The 27,303-nt window shown below is 40.6% G+C and overlaps 1 protein-coding gene across 8 annotated transcripts in view; it reads right to left on the bottom strand.

The window, feature by feature from the left end:
* Window positions 1-27,303, bottom strand: part of ARHGAP26 (Rho GTPase activating protein 26) — a 445,619-nt gene that overhangs the window by 206,913 nt on the left and 211,403 nt on the right. For all 8 annotated transcript variants that reach the window (XR_007127482.1, XR_007127483.1, XR_007127484.1 and 5 more), the window contains exon 12: window positions 5,642-5,678. Coding sequence is in view for 5 of the 8 variants with exons in the window: in XM_047730366.1 (XP_047586322.1) it covers window positions 5,642-5,678 (37 nt within the window). In the remaining 3 variants the exon portion in view is untranslated. The remainder of the gene's footprint in view (window positions 1-5,641; window positions 5,679-27,303) is intronic.

The raw sequence follows: 27,303 nt of genomic DNA, 5'->3' as shown, positions 1-27,303 counted from the left end.
TGGCAACAGGATCCCCAGTAAGAGACCCATAGAACTGGCATAAATAGCAGATTGGTTTTTAAATTTAACATTTAAGGATTAACTTAACTAAGAATACCCAAGACCTCTATGTAGAAAACCAAAACTCTCGACTCCCTTCTCCTCTCTAACTCCCCTTGTCCTCCATGCTAATTGTTATGCTCCACAAATAAGTTGAGGGAAATTGGAAGGGGAGGTGAACCATGAGAGACTGTGGACTCTGAAAAACAATCTGAGGGGTTTGAAGGGGTGGGGGTTGGGAGGTTGGGGAAACCAGGTGGTGGGTATTGGAGAGGGCACGGACTGCATGGAGCACTGGGTATGGTGCAAAAACAATGAATACTGTTACGTTGAAAAAAAAAGAAAAGAAAAAAGAAAACCAAAACTCTGATACAGGACACAGGCAATCTGAATAAAAGGAAAGACATTCCAAACTTTTGAAGATGACTTAGTATTATAAGAGTGTCAGTTTTCTATGAATTAACCTATACAATCCAATGCAAATCTAAAGGAAAGTTTTAAGTTTTTGAGAAACTTATAAAACTTATGTTAGAATATACCCAAGGACAGAGGTCCACAAGCAGCTAAGTCAAACCTTAAAAAGTAGAGTAGCAGACATGGAAGACTTTCCACAAAGATATTATATGAAAAGCAGAGAGGTATTACCACCAGAACAAATAGGCCAAGAACTTAAAGAACCCAGAGAAAGAGCTCAAATACACAAACCTAATATACGATAAAGCTGGCACTGTAAGTCAAAAGCAGAAAGAACGACATTTGTGGGAAAGCTGATTCTTCATGTGGATAACAGTAAAACTGGATCTTCAGGAAACACCACATATGATGGTAGGTATGAGTGGGATTAAAATCCTCAACATGGAAGACAGAATCATGAAGCCAATGAAACAAAAGGTGGGTGCACATCTTTGTGACATGGGTTAGAAAGGCCTTTAAAACATAACTTGAAAATCATAAACCAGAAGGTGAAAATTAAAAAAAAAAAAAGGGTACTTCAATATATAAGAGGGCTTTACATTCAAGTAAGAATATCACAAATAATATTAACAGATGACAAGGTAGGAAAATGTATTTAAAACGTCTACAGCTAACAAGTGATGGCTCTCTAAAATACAGGAGAAACTTTATAAATCAGTAAGAAAAAAGTGGCAAATAAAAGAGAACTTGAGCAAAGGACATGAACAGTTAATCCAAAGAAGGAGAAACCCAGTCAAAAGGCATATGAAGAGATGCTCAAACATACTAATTATCAGACAGATGCAAATCAAAACAATAATGAGCTGTCATATTTATATGATTGACAAAAAAATTCGAAAGCCGAATAAGTTGGCAGAAATGAAGAAATCCTCATGTAGGGCTGATGGGACTGCTGACAGAGCACTCCAGAGAATTACTCCCCCAAACTAAGTATACTCACACCCTTGGATCAGCCAACAATTCTCCTCAAGGGTATATCCCAAAGAAATTCTCACACAGGGAGATGTACAAGCTATGCAAAGTTGTTCACTGCGGTGCTGTTAGTGCTCATGAGGAGCTGAAGTCCTAAGGAGATACAGTGTGCAGCTGTGTAAAAACAGATACAGAGTGTGATACACCACAGAAGGTGCAGCGGACAGAAGCCCCAGTCTAGAAGCAGACAGAGGAATAGGGATGGCTCCCAATACAATGCTGAGGGAGCAAAGAAAGAGAACATGACATACCATCATGGTAGATAAAAGATACAATATTGCTCAAAAATACACTTAATGTACACATTAGAGTGGTGGTCTATATTGAAGGAAGGAAATAAGAGCTGCGAAAAGAATTAAAAGCAAAGAAATAAAGAAATGAATGAATCAATAAATATGAAGCAAGGGGTCTGTGATGATCCCGTGCCGCAAACTGCGTAGTATGATTCCTGCAATCCCTCTACATGTGAGATTCAAACAGAGACTAGAGAAGAAGACAGGAAAAAGGCTCTGCAAAGAAATCTGTGTTTGTTTATCGGCTGCCATCCTCTCCCTGACAACTGGACCATTCGGAAAATACCAGCAGCTGACAGGCATTATTTATGGACCTGTCTGATACCCCACAGGCACTGTATGCCCTGAGAGGAACTTCAAGATCAAAGCAACAAATTCAGAAGTTTCCCCAAAGGAATTTCCTTTTCCTACCTGCCCCTTCAAAACACTCTGACTCTGGGATAAAATAGTGGCATTCAAACACCCATGAAAACATTTTCTAGAAAGGAAAAGGCTACACATTTAGAATTTGGATATTCAAGGCAAAAAGAGCAATGCCACACTCTGAAATTCTTGTTAGACTGACTTCCCTCAAAAACAGTTTCGATGGTGGTATAAACATTGGGTTGCAGCACAATCAGACCCTGGACAACAGTGCCACCTGTGGTGGCAGCTGAGCCCATGGACGGGTGTGGAGGGAAAATGAAAATTACTTTGATCCACAGACATGGGAAGTTCAACTATGTCAGAAGAGAGAGGGAGCTAAGGCATCGTATGATGGGAAAATGGGGTCCCAATGCCAGAGGAGGTGATAAAGTATCAATCCAGATCACTGCTCTGGTTTTGCCAGCTTGGAAACAGAACAACTTTTGGAATAATACTTTAAAAAATTGTTTCTATCCAAACCACTCCTGGAAAAATAGCCAATATGTTTTAATCCATCGTTTTGCTCTCCAGCTTGCTAAATGAAAGGGTAAGCAATTGAAAAATCATTAGACACTCCAGGCAGCCAGCTCTCTGGGCTCTGTGAATAATGGTATGCCAAAAGCAAACTGTTGCATGGGTCTGTAGTCTCCAAAATGGAACTTTCTGTGTTGCTCTTTTCTTTGGGAGGTAGAGTATCTCTGTGGTTAACAGTAGAACCTCTAGTGTTAGAATTCAGATTACACTGTGCTGCCTGAGTTTACTAACCTCAATTTCCTAATATACAAAGTAGGTCGAAAGTGCCTATCTCACAGTGTTTCAATTATTAACTAAGCTCATATGCATAAAACATTCATAAACATAGTAAGTGGTGGATAAACAGCTATGATTTTAAAATATATAATCACTGCAGACAATGCAAAGCATGGAGAAGTATTTAAAACAGAAGGTCAGGCCCTCCCAATAATCTACACTCTATCCACTCTGTTTCATGATCAAGGTCCTTCCAGACTTTTTTCTATCAATATATCTAGAGAAGTCAAATATTTTACTAAGAACATTGCTCTGTAACATGATTTTTTAAACCTCAATTAACGATATACTGTATGGGGTGCCTGGATGGCTCAGTCAGTTAAGTGTCTGCCTTTGGCTTAGGTCATGATCCCAGCATCCTAGGTTCGAGTCCCACATCAGGCCCCTGCTTCTCTTCTCCCTCTGCTTTCGTGCTCTGTCAAATTAAAACAAAACAACAACAACAAAATAAGATACCGAGGACACCACTTCCACAAATACACCTAGATTGCTCTTGTTCTTTTTAACGACTACACAGTATCTTGATATTTTTAAAGAGTTTATTTATTTACTTGAGAGAGGGGGGGAGAAAGGGAATGTGAAGAAGCAGAAGGAGAGGGAGAATCTCAAACAGACTGCAATGAGCACGGAGACCAACACAAGGCTCCACCCTGACATCATGACCTGAACCAAAACCAAGAGTTAGGCACTCAACAGAGCCACCAGGGGCCCCACATCTTGATATTTTTAATCAACTTCCTATTGCACATCTAATTGTCTCTCTTTGTTATTATTACCAATGCTCCAGTTCACTTCCTTGTTGCACAAACATTTTTGTACTTCAGTCTACTTCTTTAGGATAAATCACTGGTTCAAAGGATACTAGCTTCTAATACATATTCCCCAAAGGCCCTACAGAATGGTATAACCAGATGGCATGCCCACCCAGAGAATCAGGGTCATTTTTCAAATCTACTGGCACTGATATCAAGCAGAGAGGAGAAGGTTTATCAAAAGTCACAAGCAAACTTCTGGTTGGTAGTCACTCATATGTATCCCATTCCTCAGAGTTCTCGGGTCATTCATTATAGAATAGTGTGTCCCAGGCTGGGGCATGACATGGGCATCTTATTTAAGTCTGCTTGGCCATCTATCCTCTCTTGTTCTGGTGGTTTCCCCGATTTCCCACTGCATAAAATGCTCCCATTTTATGCAATACTCTTAAAACTGTCAGTAACAGTGTGTTGTTTTCCCCTGCATCAGCCTAAGCTAGACCAACCTGTTGTTATCTTTCTAGGAATCTGAATCTTCAGAAGAGTGAGGCAGGTACTAAAAAACAGTTTAGAGCTTTGTCATCCTGCAGATATTATTCAGAAGACCCTTTCTTATTGGTTCCTGGGCTCCAGAGCTGGTATGCTTTCAAGCCTGGCTCTTTAGCTCTTCCTACCTTACTGCAAGTTACTCAACAGCCTTCCATATTCCTTCATTTTTATTACTGTGGTTTTTGCTATTGTTATCTTAGAATACGTTAGCCATAATTGATTTCAGATATACTGAAACAATCCCACCTGGGGATACAGAGGCAGGGAAAAGCACTTGTTTCCTTGAAAAAAATTTCCCTTATTCAATTTTTGAAGGAAAAAGAAGAAAAAATATTTTCGCTCTTCTAAAGGTCTCTTAACCTACCAATACCAACCACTCCAAATTACCTAATATTTTATATAAAACTCCTGGTCAAAATCTGTATTTTGGAAGAATGAAAGGAAAATCTCTGTCCTTTAATGGATTTAACACACACAAAAATACTTCATCCTTTTGTCCATATGGAGAAACACTGCTTTACTGATTTTTTTTTGACATCACTGGAATTCACGGGAGGGCTCTTTGAATGTTTCTCCAAGTAGATTTTACAAAGCAAATCTGAGGCAAGGGGACAGGATTTCCTTTGCACTCTTGTTAGCAACCTGGAAGGAACTGGTTCATACTCCTAGGCACCAAGGACATCAACAGCCCTAACACTAGCAGTGCCTTTTCATTTTAATCCCATCATCTTTACAAGGTTACAGATGCTCTTGGAAATTATGATTAACCAGAGTGCTCAGAGCCAGCAGCAGGGGAAATGTGCTGTATATTCTACAGAGGCTGCCCAGGGTCATTCCCATCAAAGAGGAATATTATTACAGACTTCACCAACTCTATTCTTTCCTCTCCAAAAGGTAACAAAGAACACACAGTTACTAAGCAATCACTAAGATAGTTGTTGCCTAACCAGTCCCTTGAACAAGACTGTGTAGGAGGCAATTCTGGCTTTCCCGTAGGACAAGGTTCTTGGGAAGCTACATAGTACTCAAGCAAGTGGCTTTTAAGTGGTTACTGGAACTACATTCTCAAGACCTAGGGTTAACTGAGATAATATACATGAAAATGCTTTGTCAAGTGTGAAAGGTTATAAAATGCAAGGTGTCACTACGGTCTTGCCAGTCAGGCTCATTGAAATATCCTGGAGTTTCTGAGATGGTAAGTCAGGATGGAAGCAACTGACTACACCAGAGAAATGGGGCAGACCCAACATGCCCACAGCACCCCCTGGTGGTTCTTCCCCAGCATAGCAACTTTTAAAGCTCAATCCCAACCCCAGCTGTAGAAAATCATCTAAGGGACATACTTACTCCCTTCACTCTGGCTGTCTTTGTTCGAATTGTAGACCTGGAAAATAGAAATAAACATTTACTTGTGTGAATTTTATACCACCCTACAGGTTCAAATAATAAAATCATTACCTGCCCCCTTTCCCTAACTTATGCTATAAAATGGAAGGCAATTTCTGGCCCCCAAACATGAATCCTCTCTACAATTACCTACTTCCCAGTATTTACTTCAGGTATTCCTATATATATATCAGAATCATCTGTGCAACTTAACTTAAAAACAGATCATATTCTTTAAAAAAAAAAAAAAAACAACTCATGCGTATATTTAAATTAAAAAGAAGAAAAGTTTTAAATAGTTACAATCATTAAGCTTTTACTAGGCACCAAGCAACATGTTGAGCAATGCACATGAATGATCTCAAATTATCTATACAACAATTCAATTGAGTAGGAACTCATCAATGTATTACAGATGGAGAATTTGAGACTTAGGTTAACTAAGGTCTCACTGCTAGTAAATGGCGAAGTCAGGACAAAGATACATTATAAACTGTTAAGTGTTAACACTAGGAAATGGAACCATTCACATTCTGCTTTATATGGTTTTGAAATTTGAAAGTTGTAAGGAAAATATGTTACTTTTACAATGTAAAACCCTTAAATTATTTATAGAAATCATAAAAGGGAAAAGTGGTCCAAAAGAGAAAAAGAGAAAATACCCCAATGTAAAACACGTAATGACATACTACAAGAATCGGCAAGCTTCTCCTATGAAGAGCCAGGTAGTAAATATTTTAGGTTTTGTGGGCCAAGAAACAAAATCAATATTATGCAGATGCTTGTTTAACAAGAGAAAAAGTGAATTTCCACAAATTTTTGGTTGACAAAATTTAAAACAGCAATTTTTTTGAAACTGAAATATAGGCAATATATAGGTATAATATTCATCACAGGTTAGAATCCCTTTTAGAGTTCCAAGGGTCTCTTTTCAGAGATGCTTGGTTCATTTCCTCTAGAGGTTAAGTAAGTGGTTCTCAACCAAGAGTGGCCATCAGAATCCTGTGGAATCTCTCCTCCAAGGAGTATAATTTTTGAAATGTAGATCCACCAATCAAAAGAATAGGGTTTTATTTGTTTGTTGGTTTTACATAAGGAGGATAACATTTGGTTTAATTAGGGTTCAAAGTTAGTATTTCCTATCAAATCAATTGCAAATGTTCATCTATAAATGCCATATTTAGCTCACAGGTGGTATGCTGCATTTGGTCTATAGGGCATTTTGCCAATCCCTGATGTGGTGACATTAGTAAGTAAGATAAACCCTCTTTTTTAAGGGGGGTAAACATAGTTTTCCAAATCTCTCTTTGGTGATTTTAATTCTTTATATACGAAAAGACATAGGGTAAGCTGGCCATCATAAGTATGTTTGTATGTACATATGTACATATCTATCTATCTATCATCTATCTATCCACCTACCTACCTACCTACCTACCTACCTACTATTCCAGATGATTCTGATGGCTACTCTTGGCCAAGAACCACTTATTTAACCTCTAGAGGCAGTGAGCCGAGCATGAAACCCTAAAAGAGATTTCTACCTGCTAGCAAGTGTGTGTGGAAATGGCTGGTCAGGAGCTTTCCAACCTGGACCTTCAGTTGACTTCTGTCACTGGGTAAAGTTCTCGCCCTGTGTGGGCCTCTATTGCCTCATCTGTAAATTAAAGGAATTGGCCAAGAAGGTTTCAAATGATCAAACTCTAAGTAAGACAAATCACTCCATTTCATTATTACTGATTTCCTAAAGAAGACTAAGGAGGCACAACCACTATTTGAAAGTCAGGAGGATGAGGATTGAGGAAAAGGGTTTCTGTACTTGAGGCAAAGGCATCAGTTTTTATGCTTAAAAGTTCTAGAGATGAGGCGTCAAAAGACTGTGATCCTGGTGCACAGCCTCTTGGGAGGGAAGAAGACTGGTGCAATCTGGAATCAGTGCATAGTAGAGAGGCGAGGGAGATGAGGAGGGGCAGAGAGGGAGCAATGCAATCCTGCAGGATGTTGTGACCTGTGAGTGAAACAGGTAGCCTAATAAAAGCTAGGACCAGCAAACTATTCCACTAACCTTGGAAAGCCAGGTAAGCCAAGTGCAAGGGAAGAAACTCTACCTTGTCAAGTATTTTTATTTTCCAGCATCCTGACTAATTCATTCTGTCCATTAAATTTAAACATTCTGAGAGAAACTTGCTCCTGTTTATAAATGGCAAAATCCAGAAAAGAAGAACAAAATGCAAGACTTTTAGCTCTCCTTTATTAGGAGGAGAATTGCACCAAAGTACTTCCCTTCAAAGTTTCCTGGGTCTCAGGAAGCCCGTGTGTGCAACACCCAAGCATTCCCCAAATCGGACAGGTGTGATCAATGAGCCAAAGATGCCAGAAGCACGTGCTGCCCAATACTCTGAGGCCAGGCCATTCATCTCTGCTAGTTTATGAACCAAAGACAATGAGTTTTTTGAAATAAACCTAACAAACCCTGCCCGCCAGAACTGTGTGACTACATGGCCCAGTAAGGAAGGCCCAGGGTGGGGGAGGAGCCTCACCACCACACAGGCCAGATGGCAGCACGGTAATAGCACTAAGTGAGAATGGCTTTGTTTAACTTACCAAGTACCACACACATCATTGAATCTTTTTTTTTTTTAAGATTTTATTGATTTATTCAACAGAGAGAGAGAGATCACAAGTAGGCAGAGAAGCAGGCAGAGAGAGAGGGGGAAGCAGGCTCCCTTCTGTGCAGAGAGCCTGATATGGGGCTCAATCCCAGGACCCTGAGATCACGACCTGAGCTGAAGGTAGAGGCTTAACCTCATTGAATCTTTTTAACCACCTTATGGCATAAGTACCAGGACTGTTCCCATTTTGCAGATGTGAAACCTGAGGCCTAGAGAGGTTACACAGTTTGTCCAAGGACAGAGAGCAAGTGAGAGGCTTCCTATTCTATCTTGCCTCTACAGGGAGGTTACAATACTCTTTTACTTTTCCAAGCAGTAGCAAATGTGCATTACTACCAAGCAAAACCAGAAGTCTATAAGTTCATAAATAGCCCCCATACTGGCAGAAGCCGAGAGTATGCATTTCACCTTGAAAAATGGTCATTCTGTTCTGGGGATATCTTTCTCTCTCTCTCCCTCTCTCTCTCTCTCTCTCTCGCAAATGTATTTTTCTTTTTTTTTTCATTTTATAATTAAAAAAAATTTTTATAAAACCTGGGGATATCTTTTCATTATTATTATTCAAGTATAACTAATATACCTTGTTATATTAGTTTCAGAGGACATCTTCTTCTATAGAGCTTTTGGTGGCCCACTAGTGTAATACTGAATAAAGTAAAGAGGTGAGGCCAACTTCCTGAAATAAAAGGTCTCTTTGGCCATGGCTTCTGTCTTATGATTGATTAGCAGAATTATGTCAAGTTTGCAAGCTTTCAAGCAAGCTTTGTCTTGAAAGGAGAGAACATAACTCTCCTGTATTAATTCAAGGGGACACGGGTCACTAAACAGTCCCTGAATTATGGCTCCTATGAAGACTAATTCAATTAATACACTTTCTCCCGTCACTTACCATCTCTAAACCTTAATCACACCACCTATAAAATGAGGACATTAACATTCCCTACCTCTTAGGGGTGTTGTGAAAATTAAATGAGATAATAGATATAAAACATTTAACAAAGCAGAGAATACTGATTCCATGTCCCACTTAGAGTTCCATAAAGATAAAATTCCACCACCATTATTTTTATCTTCCTCATTAATTCTCTTCACATGTATCCCCTTCTGGGATAAAAGGCTAAGGATGGGAATGTAGTTTGAGGGAGCCAGTAACACTGGGCTCATCAGCATTTCAATTTAGCCAACTGAAACTGAGTAAGGGACTAAGGGCAAGGAAAAGAAATAACCATCCAAAACCAACTTACAAAGGAATGGGTTCTCATTTTTTTAAAAACAGCAGTCAGAAACAAAAGTAACCACCTACCACCAACCACTTGTTCAACCACTTTTTCACCAATTATGTGCCATCACCATACTAAGCACTGAGATAATTAATTTTATTTCATCCTGAAGCCTACAGGGTAAGAGCACTGCCTCCACTTCACAGCACTATGTAGGTTAAATAACTTTACAAAGATTACAAAGCTACCAAGTGGCAGAGTGCTCTAGACTAGCTGTGTTCAACCCCAACTTCATGCAACTTCCCCACTCAGTCCCACTTCCTAGCGGAAAACAAAACCTTGGCAATTAACAAAGAACTCAAAAGAAGCTAAGCAGTAATTAAAGTGGCAACAATGCAACCATTATGTAAGAACAAAATTTCCACCCAATTTAAACATAATAGTAATTCCACAAACTTCCAATTAATACAAGCATAGCAGTAATTGAAAACCACAACCAGCTTGAGACACTTCAGGATGCCCAAAAATCATCCTTCCCCGAAACTCTGAGCACATACACAGAGAACTGGCCAGCACTGCCAAGGACTGTGTGGCAGACAGATTTCTTAGTAGAGTACTACATTCGAATTCTTGTCAAACTCTATTAACAGGTTAAATTTAGAAATTTTAAGTGACACTCCTCAGAATTTACTAGTAAGACAACCTTTGTCTGTAGAATGCCACTTAATAGTGGACATGCATTTTTAGATCAAGAAGAGATCCTCTTGTCACAGTGGGCCACAAGCTACACTTGGAATAGCTTTGAGAAGGAACTGTTTGAATCTTAAGCATGGAGAGATAAAATCAATTTGAATACCTTGCAGTCAAGAAGCGTGTGTCTCAACTGGAGAGGACAGAGCTCTGGAGCTAGGTACTGGCTCTTCTTCCTTCTCCCATTAGAAGAGTGCCTCTCATCATCCCAGCCTGATGCGCTGGAGAGAATGGAAGTAAATGGCCGCTGCTGCTTTTCTATTTATCACCTAGCAATGCTCCCTTCCGCTCACCCCTTCCATCACTACTAGCATCGCATTTCCTGGCTTAGAGGGGCTCTCCTGAAAGTCAAGTCAATAAAAATGTATCTGATGGCTCTTTCTGATGACTTATTCCTAAACAAATGTGAAAACTTTGCTCTTGCACCCTCCAGAATCACACGTAAAGAAGGCTCAGTGACTAGAACACAGCAGGCCACTCAATAAAGAGTGAATGGTGAACAGTTTTTGAGAAGAAGAATAAGGAGAGACTTAATTTTTTTATTTTATTTATTTTTTATTTTTTACTTTATTTTTATTTATTTGACAGAGAGAGAAAGAGTGTGTGCAAAAGAGAGCAAAGTGGGCAGAGCGGTAGACAGAGGCAGAGGGAGAAGGAGGCTCTCCACTGAGCAGAGAACAGGATGCAGGACTCAATCCCAGGACCCGGGGATCATGACCTGAGCTGAAGGCAGACACTTAACTGAGCCACCCAGGTGCCCCCCACCATGTTGGAGTTGATGAAGACAGTGCCCTGATGCACTGACCAGACAGAAAAGGTAACCAGATCTAATATTGCTGAGGTCCTATATGTCATTCTTCTAAGTATCTGGAATGTTCCAGGAATCTCTACATTAGACTAGAATGAAAATATACAATTCAGGCCTTATTACGAGGCAATATAAAGCAGATTTACATTATTTGGCTTAACTTGAGGCTGTCAAAACTCAAAAGGGTGTCACCAGGAAGTTGTAAATTGCAAACCAAGGAGTGGGTTACTATACCTCAGGGTACTAAGTCTCCTCTCTCCTTTACAAAAGAGGCACACAGACACAGGCAGTCTCTTGGAAAATGTCCCAGCAAAGAGTGACAAAATGGCTGTGCTCCTGAAGCCAAGTGGAGAAAGAATCTGATGGCCATTCAAACCTCATTGCATATCAACACATCAGCATACTAGTGTATACGAACAACTACTTGCTGTTCAACATGATTATGACAATGATGACAGAAAAAATACACTTTCTTTCCCATTTGTTCAAGCATTTCCAGCTGCTTTGTACCTAAGGATATAAATGGCTTACTTCTTGTATAATTCCTCAGTAAAACTGGGGGAAAACAAAATGCTCTAGACACCTGCCACTTCTACCATCTTAGCATCCACGTTCCACATGGATGCCATCCTCATTCTCCTTGGGGAGTCACCAGAACCAGTTTATCAGTTCTGTCACTATCATATTCCTTAAATCTATTCCTCATCCTATTCCTGTTTCTTCTTCTATTGCCCTCAGCCAGGTTTAGACCACTTGTTGGCACTGTGGCATTGGTCTTCTACCTGGTCTTGCTGGCTCTGCTCTCTTTCTGCTGAAGAAAACCCATCAAGAGATCACAATACAGTCTTCAAATACTCAAAGGGCTGTCATGTAGAAGAATGACAAGACTCACTGTTCCAAACAGGGATGAAAGTCAGGGTGGAGTCCTAGGACAGCAGATTTTAGGGGGATACAAATAACTGAAAGTTGAGAGCTCTTCATGGTCCAGAAGAGCAGGGAAACTGGCTGAATGTCATCATGACACATAAGACTAAGCTCCATTTCATCTAGAAGGTGGCCCTGAGCATTCCTGGGCTGACAAATGCAGTTTCATTTGAGGTTTAATTATTGTGATCCTATCCTCTCATCTGTACAAGCCTTCAGTGGATTCCAGGTTGGGGGAAATGGCCCAGCGTCAGGTGAAGCAGGGTGGTAGACAGAGTAGTGAGTGCTGCAGCCCTCGACAGTTGGTTCTACCATATTTTAGCTATGTGATTTCGCAAGGCAATTTAACATTTCTGAGTTTTCTTATTTGTTAAGATTTTATTTTTATTTATTTGAGAGAGAGAGACAGCAGGGAGAGGGGCAGATGGAGAGAGAAAGGTAGAGAATCTCAGAAGACTCCCTGCTGAGTGCAAAGCCCAATGCAGGACTCATTCTCACAACCCTGAGATCATGACCAGAGCTAATATCAGGAGTCAGACGCTTAACTGAGAGAGCCACCCAAGTGCCCCCTGAGTATCTTTTCTTATAAAGTAGAGCTAAGTAAGAATACTTTGAAGGGGTCTTAGGAGAACTAAAATAACCTCGTAGTGCCTGCAAGTACTCAAAAATGCTATTTCCCTTTCTGCTACCTCCATAAAGATGGTCTGACTGACTTCATGGCTGCAGAACCACTCCCCCCCACCCCCAACTACCTTGGCCTCTCACTGTTCTGACAGTCTATTCTACACAGGCTAATACTTCAAAATACAGTTTCTTATTTTCCATTATTTCTAATTTACAAATAAATTCCTATGACTGGTTCGGTCTTACATTTCTACAGGATCTGCCTGACATCAAACACAATGTTACGCATATGGTTAGTGTCTAAGAAGTCACTCCTGATTGGGGGATAAAGGAGCTCAAGACAAAGGATGAACCTTCTTTCAGTCATTCTCAGTGGGTTGGAAGTCGACCATAAAGACCTTGATGAAGAAATTATCCTTAGAGTGATGCTTTCACACTTTGAGTGTCGCTGACACTTAACACACTTCCTGTGAGAAAGTTCAATTTAAGATCATATAATTTTAAGGGAAAAGGTGAAACTGGCCCTCCTGGGGGCATGTAGGTGGTCGTTCACATGCAGATATGCAGTCAAGGGGTGGATTATCTATTTTAACTTATTTCTGGTCCTGATGAATTTTAAGCATGAGTGCAGTGTTTCTGGAGTTACTAACACTGATTGTTGTGAGTGCTCCTCCTCCCCCACAACACTGTGATTTGCCTGTTATATAAACACTGTTGCCATAGTTATAATTCAGGAAGCTTTGTTGTTTGACCTCAAGAAAAATTCAACCTCAAGTCAGGATAACACTAACTCTCTAGACCGACAATAGACCATCAGAGGGTAAGACCTGCCAAATTCCTTCAAGCTTCTAGAAGGAACTACTGTATTTTGGGTAACAAGCGAGCAACAAGAAGAGGAAATGCTGCAACATTATGCAATTTCCTTGCATTTCATATTCAGAAATCCTGAAAACCCCTATAAGCAACTTCCCTAGCTTTCAACCCAAGATCAGAGTTACAGCCAATATAAACAAACCTGGACGCAAAAGAGGAAAAATGAAATCTAAGTAATGTCCGAGTAAGAGGAGTATTTCAGGAAAATTTTAAGGGAAACAGAAAAAAACACAAGCTCACTTGATAGCAAATGCACAACACTAAGTAGACGGCATATGAGCTGACACATATGTAGGATGTGGTCAGATCACAGTGCGAGGAGTCTTCTGGCTTTAACATTTCCTGGCTTCACACCAACGTAACATTAAAAAGTGGGTATGAACTCATTAGCCCATCATGCTGATGGGCAGACAAAAATTGTAATTTTAAACAGAAAAAGTCTTTCTCTGTTCCTCTGCCCACCCCACCCCCTCTGACATCCCTTCCATGTCTTTGGAAATACTGGCACAGCCCCATCAAAGGAGGGAACCTTGTTCTTCTATGCTTTGGAAAACTGCAAATGAGAAATTCCTTGGTATAGTACACATGATTCCAAAGCTGGAGCTTGTAAGGTTCTGCTGCTAGAGCAGGACCTTGCCCAGGAGAAAGGATAACCAGACAGTGAGTCACTGTACAAAATTCATTCCTTTTAACTTCTAGTCCATTTGTCCTTCAGGCAAAATGAGGCAAGTGGCACAATGATCTTATTAATTCCTGCAATGCCTCTCGCAGGGGTCAGAGGAAAATTTATCCAACACAGGCACAGGTGACCTCTTTCCCTACAGACAACTGGTAGGTCAGAGTACTGCATTTCTAGATAGATGACTCAAACCCAAGTTTCCTCAGATACAGGTCCTACCCTAAATCTAGGAATAAACCTGATATTAACACAGCATATGCAGCAAGAGTTTCTGGGAATATTCATTTTGATTTCTTTGCTCTGAGCCAGTAGGGGGGATCCCTAGCTCTTGGACATGAGGAATCTCTGTTTTCCTACAATATCCAAGCAGCAGAATAGGGTTTACAAACTGGAAGGGCAGATTCTAGAATCCCTTCTGGTTCTACAAAGGTTAAAAGTTATTAGACTGGGCTCTTTCTTATCTCCATACAGTGTCAAAGATAGGAGGTTTATCAAGATATCACATGATTTCCGACACAATGATTAAAGTAAAGGGTAAGGTTGGGACCACCAGAGCCCTTCCACATGCAGACTTGTCTTTTGGTTACCCACAGTGTTCATTCACTAGTCGTTAGGCAAGGGTACCCTGCTCTCCTTCCAAAGGTCTACACCTCTCCATCACAGACAGAAGTCAGTCTACTTCTGACTCCAGGGGTAGACAGATAGTATGACTTAGGCCAGGTCAGCCAGAGCAGCAATATTCACTCCTTACTCTCAACATTAACTCTGGAACATTTTCAAACTTACAGGAAAGAAAGCAACAGTGAACACATACACATACAACCCATCACTTCCATCCTACCGTTATTAGTATTTTACTACATTTGCCTGATCATGTATGTAGCCATCTCTCTGTATCATCCACAATCCAACTTATTTTTTGATAAATTGTTGCGACATTAACAGTACCCATCTTGATTATGCTTATCATTTATTAAAGTTACATTTTGGTTTGTCAAACTTTTTAAAGTAAAAGCTACCTACAATGAAATGCACAATTTTTAAAAATTTATTTATGTATTTTAAAGAAAGAGCATGAGCAGGAGGGGTAGAGAGAATCTCAAGCAGAGCCTATGTTGAATGTGGGACTCAACCCAGGGCTCAGTCTCATGACCCTGAGATCACAACCTGAGTAGAAACCAAGAGTCAAACACTCAACCGACTGTGCCACCCAGGCACCCCTGAAATGTGTCTTAAGTGAGCTGTGATGATTTCATATGTACCTTAAAAACCCAGATTAAGGCAGAAACTCTTCCATCACCTTGGGCAGTTCCCTGTCAACATCCCCCAACACCCACCCCCTCAACACACATAAGATCACACACCTGGGCAACAACTGCTCTGTTCTGTGGTGGTGTGCTCCCAGCATTGGTTCTGCCTGTTCTCCAAACATCATACAAATGGCATCATACAGCATACAGTCTTTATGGAGGTCTTATTTCACTCAGCATAAAAGTCATGAGATTTACCCATGTTGTGGCATGAATCAGTACTTCTGATCTGTTTTACTGCTGAGCATTATTTTATTATTTGACTATATCACTGTTCATTGATTCTGCTCTTCAAGGACACTCAGGGTGCTCCCTCCTTGTCTTTGGCTATCATAGATTAAGACACTCTGAATGTTTTTGTTTAAGTCTCTTTGAGAACATAGGCTTTCATTTCTCTTGTGTAAATAACCAGGAGAATTTCTAGGTTACAGGGTATGGGGGGTTTTTTTGGAGAGGGAGAGAGCAAGCGAGCAGGGGGAGAAGCAGAGGAAGAGGGAGAGAGAGAATCCCAAGCAGACTCTGAGCTGAGTGTGGAGTCCCACACAGGGCTTAATATCACAACTCTGAGATCATGACCTGAGCTGAAATCAAGTGTTAGATGCTTAACCAACTGAGGGACCCAGGCACCTTGGGGGGAGAGGGGAGTATTACTGAACAAGAAGCCGCCAACCTCTTTTCCAAATGATTGTTTTATACTCCAATAATGTTTGAGTGCTCTGGTTACTCACATACTCACCAACACATGGTGCTAGCAGTCTTAATTTTAGCCATTCTGGTGGGTATGTCATACTATTTCACCACGGTTTTCATTTGCATTTCCCTGATGACTAATGATGTTGAGTACTTTTTCATGGGCTTACTGGACTTTCTTAATCTTCTTTTGTGAGATGTCTCTCCAAGACTTTCTTTCTTTCTCTTTTAGTGCAGCTGCTCTTTTGTTACTAAGTTTTATGAGCTCGCTATACATTCTGGATATGTCAGATATATGTTTTCAAATAGTTTCTCCCATTCTGTGGTTTGCCAATACCTCAATTGTACCTTTTAGTAGCACAAGTTTTCAGAGTCAAATTTAAAGTCTTTTTTTTTTTTTTTTTTTTTTGTAGACCTATTGCTTTCTGTATCCTATTAAGAAACCTCTGCTGATGCCAGATAACAAAGATTTTACACTGTGTTTTCTTCTGGAAGCTTCACAGTTACAGCTTTTACCTTTAAAGTTTATGACCTGACTTGAATTCATTTCCCTAGTTCCCCTGGTTTACAAACATAATTTACAGGTGCTTCTGAGTCACAGTCCAGATCTGAAACTCACTGGTTTAAAATACAAATTCAGTAACAAGTAGCACTAACCCACCCTCACTCCACTTCTCCCCACCAGCTAGAAAGTGGTCATATGGAGTGGATCCATATATATATATAACTTTTGGGGGTCCTCACAATATTAACAGAACTACTATCCACTCTCTACCCACTCAGCTCACAGGACAAGGGAGAAGTAAATGAGCTTTGTAAAGACATATGTGTGCATATGTATATATCTGTATATGAGCATGTACACACACACACAGACACATATACACACACACACATACATGTAATATACATACACAGACACTCAAGCCTGACTTTCAGGGTACATGGCTAACTATATGGGAACCTACAAACTGTAATCTCAAGAGGCAGGGAGCCCTGGGAGCTGACAAATATATGGTCATGACTAGCCACTGATGTCCTCTGTGATCTTGATCAAGACTCTCGCTCTTTCTGGATCTTAATTTCCTAATCCATTAGAACACGAGCCTGAAACCATTTTTAAAACTGTTTGAATTCCACACCCCTCCACTGCCTAACTTCTCTAATATCCCACCATCAAAAATGAATCCTTTTGGTCCTCAGAGGCTCAAATCAAGAGTCTATTCACTTGAAGGGTTTCATATGACAACAGGAGGGTAGAACCTTATATCTTATCAGCAACCTGCTAAATTGGGATTTGCTGACAACTGATTAAAAATGAGGTCTTGTATATTTAGAACAAGGAGTAAGGACTTTGAAGGAAAGGGAGGCATGATCAGAAGGCTGCTGACCAAAGATCAGCTCAGCTTCCTGGACAATGTGGTTTAAAGCTGACCAGGAAGAAAGGGGTTGTTATGAGTATTTGTATCCCAAACACACCATGCCCAGCCCAAGCTTCCCTAGCTTCTTCTATAGAGAGCTAAAGCATGCCATACACAGAGCCACCAAGCTCAGTTACCAGCACAGCTAGAAGCCAAAGGCAACTGTTCGTTGATTCTCCTGGGAGAACTAAGAACAAAGGCAACTGGGAGAACTAGGTCCCCTAGGATCCCCTCCCCAGACTGGAGGACAGGAGAGATTAGGACATGCCTTACTTCTGACCTGAATTTGAGAGCATGGCAGGTAAGCACACAAATCAAAGGCCACTTTTGGGCCCTTTTCTGCTGCACTTGATATGGGTGATCAGCCTGTGTCCTTTAAATGTTCATCTCTCCTGAACCCTACCCAAGCCTGCTCCACAGGTAACTCTGTAGGTTCCTCTACCCTGCAGTTATTTTTTGTAACTTGGGAGAAAAGTGTTTCTATAAAAATGTTACATATGGATATAAAATAATCATAAATGCAATGTGTTTACAAATATAAAATACTTACAAATGTAAAATACACACACATATTTACACACATATAATCAATTCATTACTCTCTCTAGTTACGTTCTTCAGAGTCACCATCAGCAATGAATTAGTGAATACGGAACCTCTGCTCCTATGGGAACACAGCGTTAGGTTCCCAAAAGCTTCTGGTCATAACATTTTCATCAAGTGATCAACACATAACCTTGTTTTGTGTGTGTTTCTGTTTAAAGACACCTTATCTAATACGTACTGTTGATTCATTAACACGGGACTCCTGACCAACAGTGCTATAACTGACGCCTGACAGCGACTCATCGAACAGGTGTTTTCTCTGTGTTTTCTCTGTAATGCATACCACAACCTTCTTGTACTTAGAAACACTAGCCAGTACTTTAGCCCTATGCTTGGGGACCATTTTAAACAGTGACATCACCAAGAAAAAGCACAAGAACACAAAATAAGTGGTACTAAACACAGCGAAAAGGACACTGACTTACAATCTGAGGGCTGAAACATGATGGCAGAGGATATCACCTTGTCCAACCTTAGCTGGACACATGCGTGAGGCAACTCAAATTTTCATCTGCACTGTGCAGATCTCCAAGACTATGAAAGCACCCCAAGTATTGCCTTGGGGATATAAATAAATGTTCACAAGTAAGTAACTTCATAAATATGGACTCTGTGAATAATAAGGACCAATTGTGTGTATGTATGTGTGTAGAGAGTCAAACATACATATGAAATATTTTGAGCATACATAACAGTACAAAAAAAAATGATTTAAGAGTCACCCAGGAATTGGCAATGCAGATTTAACAGTTATTGGCAGCTTTTGAAATTTGTTTCCAATTGAGATCTCTAAGGAACTGAACATCATAGTCCCTAGGCCCATCTCTGTCTCTTTCTTCCCCTATTCCCAAGATTCCTATTCCATTCCTATGTGTGTTTTACTATTTCTACTACATGTGTACACGTCCATTAACAGCATATTGTTCCTATACTTTTAAATGTATGTAAATGGCATACCATGTATGCATATGATCTTACAACTTGCTTTTTCATTTTCTATTATGTTCCTGATATTTATCCATATTGACACATGCAAATCAAGCTCATTCACTTTATCCACTGTAAAGCATTCCATAAAATGCAACAGCCATATTTTATCCATTTCTGTACAGATGAACAATATAGGTATTGTCAGTTTTTTACTATCATAAACCATACTATAGTAAACAACCTTTTCACTGGTCTCCTTTTGTACATGTGTGTGAATTTCCTGGGGCAAAATCAGCCACTTAAAGCCTGTAGGCCACATCCAGTCTGCCTTGTGCTTTCAAGTAAAGATTTTTTTAAAACAGCGATGCTTAACCATTTACATATTGTCCATGGCTGCTTTGTGCTACAATAGCAGAGCTGAGTAGTTACAACAATAACCATTGCAGGATATGTACACGTTCAACTTTACTTGGTTTTGCATAGAGTTACCAACCGACACTCCCACCAGCAGTATACTTGGAGAACTCCTTACCTTAACTCTAAAACTTCCCAAAGTTCCTCCCCTGGCTCTCTTATTGCACTTTCTCTTCCTATGCACAGCGCCTAGAAATTTCATCCATTCCCATGGCTTCAACAAATGTTTTATGCAGATCGCACTCCACCTCTAAACATACAACCCCAAACTCCTTCTGGATTTCTTAGTAGCACACCTCCATTTCTAACTACTTACTGGTCATCTCTACCTGGGAACTTCCCTGAATCTCAAACCCAGCATCTACTCCTCTTAACACCACCGAGAAGGGATTTTGAGACAATGAAGGGGGAATACCTTAAAACTGTGAGCCAGCAGATAAATTAGAACTTGTTTGTAGTTTGGTTGATACAAGCCCATTTAACAGGGTGGGGAGGAATACAGAAACCTATTTTTACATAGCAACTCTGTCCTTTCTAGTTGTGACACCTCTCTGTGCCTCAATTTCCCCATCTATAAAATGGGCATCATTCCATACAAGCTAAAGGATGGGGTAAGAGCAGTAAAGCAGCTGGCACAGTGCCTGGCACACAGTAAATGCTCAGTCAACAGCAGTTAAAAATCACTCTCTTCTTGATGCCAAGACTCTTCTAGCAATAACTTGAACCCAAAATCTTAAATTTCTGTCTTTTTGCTCCCATATCTAATCAGGTGAGAGTAATTGTATTTTGCTTTCAAAATGATGATCATATCCTTTCCTCCCCATTCACTCCCCAAACTCTTGTTGGGTAGCTTGGCACCTCTTGCTTGGAATGCCTTCAAACTGGTTTACTTTCTTCCCTCCCTTTGTTCAACCTATCCTTCATAGGACCACAGCTCAGAAATCACTTCTGCTCCAAAAGCTGTATGGTCATATCATCTCTGACAGCATAATGTCCTAATTTCTATGTGTGACCTCTGACAAGCTGGGCCCCAAGATTTCCTAACTTACTTTCCCCTTTCTCCTCCCAACCTTCATACCCCAACTAAATAGAATTGCCTATTTCCTACACTTGTTCCACGTCTTCCTAAGAACATTCATTTCTACATTTCCTGCCAAGAGAGCCCTTCTATCCATCTCTGCCTGTGCACAGTCTTCAAAGCCCTACTCACACGTTCCTCCTCTGTGAAGCAGTCTTGAACTTCCTCTGTCTATAATCATCTCTTCTATTTTAAAGCACTGTGCTTATACCTCACATTTATCACCTCCACTGTGAAATAATAGCAAGGTGACAGATTTATCCCCACAGACACCAGGGGGCCTTGAGCATAGCTGGCATCAAATAAACATCTGACGAATGACATTACGAACCAAGGACGAAGTGCTATCAATGCACACCCTAGACTCAGTTTACATTAACTTAGTAAGTTCCAACCCTAGCACCTAAAGAGGTTATGCAATTAAAAATGAATTTAGAACTTAGAGAACCCTTCAAATCTGGAAGGAATAACTTACTTTCTCTCTACCAGCATTTTAAGTATTAAACTGCATGCTTATAGTTGTGCCTCACACCAAAAAGGTTCAGCAGTCAGCATCAGGGCAAGACACAGAGCCGGAGTGTCCTCACTCCCAGAAGTGTGTCAGGCATAAAAAAGAATAGAATCTCTGAAAGCATAGCAGCTCATGCTATGCTTCTCTAGCAGCTAACTCATATTCTCCATGTGCTTAAAAATCTGCTACACTTCTTAAACCATCTCAGAGCATTTTGGGTCAGTTAGGAAGTATGGTGCTGAGATAACAAGAATCATTTGGAGGGAAACAAAAATCAAGGTAGATCTCTACCTTACACTATTTTGAGGCCAAAACAAATCAAAGGTATTTAATCTCAGAATGCAGATACCTCAAGCAAAAATAAAATACATATAAAGCAGCTCACAGCCTTAATACATAGAGTTCTTAAAATCAAAAGAAAGGTAAATACACCAATAGAAAAACAAATGGACAAAGGATAAACTATTTGCAAAAGGAGGACAAATAGTCAATAAACATAAGGAATATTCAAATTCATCAGAACACAAAGAAATTCAAATTATAACTGGCATTTCTTACCTTTTGAAAAAATTACAGATTTTTCTATAATGGGGGCTCAGGGAAATAGGCACTACCATACAGGACTTATTGAAATATAAACTGGCACAGTCTTCATAGAGAGCGAGCTTCAAAAACAGATCTATGTATTCACCAAGCATGGCACTTTTATGAATTTATGCTAAGGAAAGACTCCCAGATAGCAGCCCAGAGAGGGGTCTCAGTGACTATATAAACCTCTCAGATATTATATATAAAGTGTTATATATTTAAACATCTTTCTGAGGACAGTATATACAATTTTGTTCATGCCATCAATGACTTTAGTTTCTAAGTCACCCAAGAACTTCTCGTTGTAGAACAGTATTTAGAAATAAGGTGTAAGAGACACTGCTAGATTCCTTAAAAACAGACCCTTGATTATGTAGAAACGAAGTTTATCCAGCTGAAAACACTACAATCCTCTGGGATAGGAATGTGACTTGTGTCTAGCCAGTAAGACACAAGCCAATGTATGCTGGGGATTTCTGGGAAAACGCTGTGTCGCTGGCACATACACACACACATATCAATCTTCTTGCCTCCTTCCTTCTCCCTGCCTGAACCACAGACACGAGGCCAGGAAGTGCAGCAACCCTCTTTCAATCATGAGGTGACAAGGAAGACAAAGCCTACATCCTACGGATAGAGTAAGAAAGAGATGGAAAGAATTTGGTCCCTCAACGCTTCAGAGAGCTACCCTATCTACCCCAAACCACTATCTTACAGCTCAATGCCTAAATACCCTGCCCCCAATTCAAGCTACTGTTTATTGGATTTTCAGTTGTTAAAACTCACGGCTAAAGTTACATAAGAGAAAAATACAATAAATACTGAAAATCCTTCTTATATTGCAATGTATGGAAAGTGATCATTTTGTTTATGTGTATGTATAACCATATATATGAAAAAGGGTTGAAAACACAAACATCAAAAATTAACCACTATTCTCTTAGGAAGTTGAGTGATAATCATTTTTATCTTTCTGCTTTCAGTTATTTCCCACATTTGACCATTTCTAAATCAATAGCAACAGAGGATTAGCATCTCTGAGCCTAATTCACCATGGAGCAGCAAGAAAGGCTCAGCCTCAGGTATCAAGGGCATATACAATCATCTCCATTTCAAATGAACTCAAATAGCAGTGAGGTGATCCATTCACACTCTACCTCACCTGCCAACAAGGCGCAGCCCCATGAAGGCGGACGGCGAGAGTGGCATGGGTACTAGGCAATCTCTGTGGGGCTGCTCTGGAGAGGCCTGGCAGTCTCAGGCAGCTCTACGGTCACCTGGACAAATTATCTTCAGTTCTTGTTACAAGGCCTACATGTGGAGCCACAGATGGGCAGGCCCCTTGGACAACTGCTTCTGCATAACATCAAAGCAATAGATAGGACGGCAGAACCAGAGACAGCCTTCCCTGTGAGCCCACTGTTGACCACCCAGATAGAAGGTCCCAGGGCTTTCCTGAAGTTTCCGATCGATCTTCTTACAAACAAGAGAAGACACAACAAACCAAGCCTGTGTTTTGGAGTCAGCGAACTACAGCCACACTGTGCCTCAAATCTGCCAGAACTACATCCTTGCAAAACCTTGCAACAAGAAAGGCATACAACAAAAGGGAAAGATCAGACACATACAGAATATCTAGGCTGGAATTGGCAAATATTGGTGATGAGATCCTTTCCTTTCTTTTCAGATTCCTTCCTTCCCCCCCTCCTTGACTAACTCCATGGGGCTTCCAAGCTGTTTAACGTTGTTACTCCTGTCCTTCAGCCCACTCTTTCTTGTTCAGTCAAGGCTAAACAGTAGAGAGAGACCCCTTCCTGTCATAACCCACCCGCATCCCCTGTTCTGCCTCAGAGTGAAGCCAGCAGCCATGTTTAGGAGATCACAACTTTGACTTTGTTCTACTATTCTGATTCACATAGCTGAACGAAATGATTGTTCTCATTAAAAATGAGCCCATGTTTTACAGCCAGTGCAGGCATTCCCAAGTGCTCCAACACTGAGTTTGCCTGGGCCAGCAGCCAGCTGTCTGGACTGCTCCAACAACTTATGTAACTTGCTGTGTTTCCACCTTTGGCTTAGGGGATGGCGGGGGGTGGTGTAAAGCAGGGGATGGACTTAGATCAAGCTGTCAATCCAACATGTCTGAACAGCCTGCTAAACATTTGGTCACAGGACTCTTTTAGCCTTCAAGAGCAACATAAGGTGGACTGGATCAGGCCAGCTTACGCGCAGCAAGAGCCAAAAAGGAGCATGAGGTCAAATGGATTGGAGAAAAGACTTCTGATGCACGAATGCAAAGAAAGCCTCCAAGAGTCTCTTTTCCATGTCAACAGGCTACAGAGTAAAATGCAGGCAGATGTTTAACTGCAAAAGACAATAGGAAAATGTGAACCTTTCGCTTGATGTCATACCATGAGGTTTAAAAAGAAGGGGTGGGAAAAGGTGCTGAATTAGCTATGAAGCAGGATGGGGGTGTGGTGACAGCACAGATGAGCCGGGTACCTTCCCCCAATGAGGGACAAAGGCAACTCCAATTTGATTTTGGCCAGAAGCTCTGGAGAAGTGAAGGGGGAGGCAAGAAAGAGAAACCTGCTAGTCCTTTTAAGTAGAAAGTATACAGAAAGATCATTTGATTAAAGGTAATTCTGCCCTGTACAAGAACAGCCAACCTGCTGCTCATAATAATGACGACGATCAGGAGCATCTCAGCCCTTCAAAGAACTTTCTAAAGATTAACTTGTACCCTCCCTAATAAGGTAGACTTCTTAAATTTAAGAAACCTAATCTTGAGGGTAACTCATGGCCTCATCACACCTGGAAGTAAGAAAGCATGGAAGGTACATGCCCTACTAAACAAAGACCAGTAGAACATTTAGATTACATTTTGTGCTTGGGGGTTCTTAATGCTTTGTCCATTTGGCCCAAGATATTTCAGGGAGAGGCAGGTTTAGGAGAAGCAAAATACTAGTAAGAGAATGGGTTTGGATCTAAGTTCAGCGGTTGGCTCTGACACTGGCTATGTGACCTGGGGTCACATTTCCCGGTATTGATAACAGAGATTATAAAAGCACGTACCTCTACAGAATAGTGTTACAGTGAAATGTGCTAATACATCAACATACTTGGAACGGTGTCTGGCATATAATAAATATTCAAATGATGGGGTAGCTACTTATTACTATTAGTTAACTAGATATTAAGTTTCCTAAGAGCTGGAATCAGTACTCTTAGGTTATGATTCCCTAGATATACTCTACCATTCTATTTAAGAAAGTGCTTGGGGCACCTGGCTGGCTCAGTTGGTGGAACATGTGACTCTTGATCTCTGGTTTTAAGCTCAAGCCCCACAACAGGCGTATAGATTACTTGAAAATAAACTTTTTTTTTCTTTTTTTTTAAAGAATAGGTGCTTAATTAAATGTGCATTAGGAACCTTAGTCAAAATGGAAGGAAAAACAAACAAAAAAAAAAAGGTTGGATCAGGGCTAGAATGAGAAGTTCAAAAGCTGAGCCATCCAATAAATCAGGATGATAGCCCAAGGCCCTACACAATGGGTGGCTGGGACAGGCCACTGCAGGAATGGGCAGGGGGATATTTAGATCCTGGCTAGACAAATGGAATAGGAGAAAGGACTTGTTCAGCCACTTGGTGCTGAAAATGACTCAATGCTCACTTATAACAGCCCACAATCCAAAGCAAATATCTCCCTCCTCCTCCTTATCACCACCACACAGGCATAGCTATTCACTTATAATATTCATTGACCACTTCCTAATCCATCAAATACCATATCATAAATGACACCTCTCCCATTTAACCTTCCCAACACACTGGTGAGATAGGTACTGTTGTTATCCACATTTTTAGAGTGAGAAAATAGACTTAGAAACTGAAATATCTAACCAGCAGGTAAGGAGGCTGGGACTGGAATTCATGGTGTGAGACACCAACACCCGTGCCTTGTATCACTAAACAGGAAGTACTCCCAGCACACGTAGCCATGCTGCATTCTCCTCTTCACAACAATTCTTGACAATCATATTGCCTTTATAGAAAAGACAAGCTTGCCCTAAAAAAAATGACCGAAAGATGGTAGAGGCACTGATCAAAAGAAAATACCCACATGGTCTCCGTATCACAACTTGCCAAAGAAATGTGAATACACACCCAGTGAAACCCTAACATACACAAAGCAGAATGGCCATTAAAATAAGGACAATTAAAATATAAAAATAAGGACAATTCCAAGTACATATGAGGATGTGGAAAAATTAGAACCATTCACGGTAGAGATGCAAATGGGTACAACCACTTTGCAAGAATATTTGGGAGTATCTACTCAGGTAAACATCCATCCACGCTACGATCCAGCAATTCCACTCTCTGGGATATACTCAAGAGAAATGGGTGTTTATGATCAAAGACAGGTAGGAGAATATTCCCAGAGGCTTTATTCCTCAGAGCTCAAATTTAAAGACAACCCAGTGTACATCAATAAAAGCATGAAAATCTTGTGATGTATTCTTTATAATGAAATGCTTTAGATCAATAAAAAAGAACCACTGCTCCCTGCAAGCACGGAGGCTCTCACAGGCATTAATTTGAGGGAAAGCAGCCACCAAAAAAGGAGTACAACCTTATGACTCCATTTAAATAAAGTTCAACAAAATGGAAACTAATCAGTGGTGACAGAAGTTAGAAGAGTAATTACGTGGAAGGTGGGGGAGGGAAGGAGGTATTTGACTGAGTGCACTAGGGAGCTTTTCTAAATATTCTCTACCTTCATCCAGATGGTGGCTATATATTTATAAATTTGGTTTCTAAGTGACAGTAGAGCATGACCCACCCAGTTGACATTCCTCTCAGGGACACCTTATTCTCCAGTTTCTGATGCGGCTGGAAAGAGGTTTATAGTAGAAAGAGCAGTGTCTCTACCTCCTGCAACCCTTCCTCCCTTCCTAAGTACTGGCAACAGTGACTGAGGAGAGTTAACTTCACAGGGCATTCTCTCCTGGGATTGGGCTCACATTGGGGCACTTTGCCTTCATTCTCACACATATACCCTCCTTGCCCTGGATATAAATAACGCAGCCTGAATACAAGTTTGGGGACTCCGTCCTGAATAGTACTTTTCAACTTTATGTGTGGAAGAAACTTTAAAATATTTTAAAAGCTGTCAGTCTACCCCTGCTTCTTACTTGTGCAGGGCTTGATGAGGCAACCAACCCATCAGTGGTATAACTAGTCCTCCAGAGATACATCCATCTGGGTCAAATCCTAAGAGAAGACAAGGAGTCAAAAGGAACACACCCAGTACCCTCTGGATGCACCGCGGTTCCCTGAGGGAAATAATCTACTTTTTGAGAAGACTTGTTCCAGCTGGAGACACAAATGGAGCTGATGTGGAGCAAAACCCAGACACCAGCTGAGACCTCAGAACTTAGCAAACTTGGGAGGGGAGGAAAAGAGAAGAGAGAAACAACATCTAGTTGAAACTGCCAAGGTAACTGCTATTTATTAAGGA

The sequence above is a fragment of the Lutra lutra genome, chromosome 5 (genome assembly GCF_902655055.1).
Source record: "Lutra lutra chromosome 5, mLutLut1.2, whole genome shotgun sequence".
Taxonomy (NCBI): Eukaryota; Metazoa; Chordata; class Mammalia; order Carnivora; family Mustelidae; genus Lutra; species Lutra lutra.
Note: the sequence above shows the minus strand (reverse complement) of the source record. Positions and strands in the feature narration are given on the sequence as shown.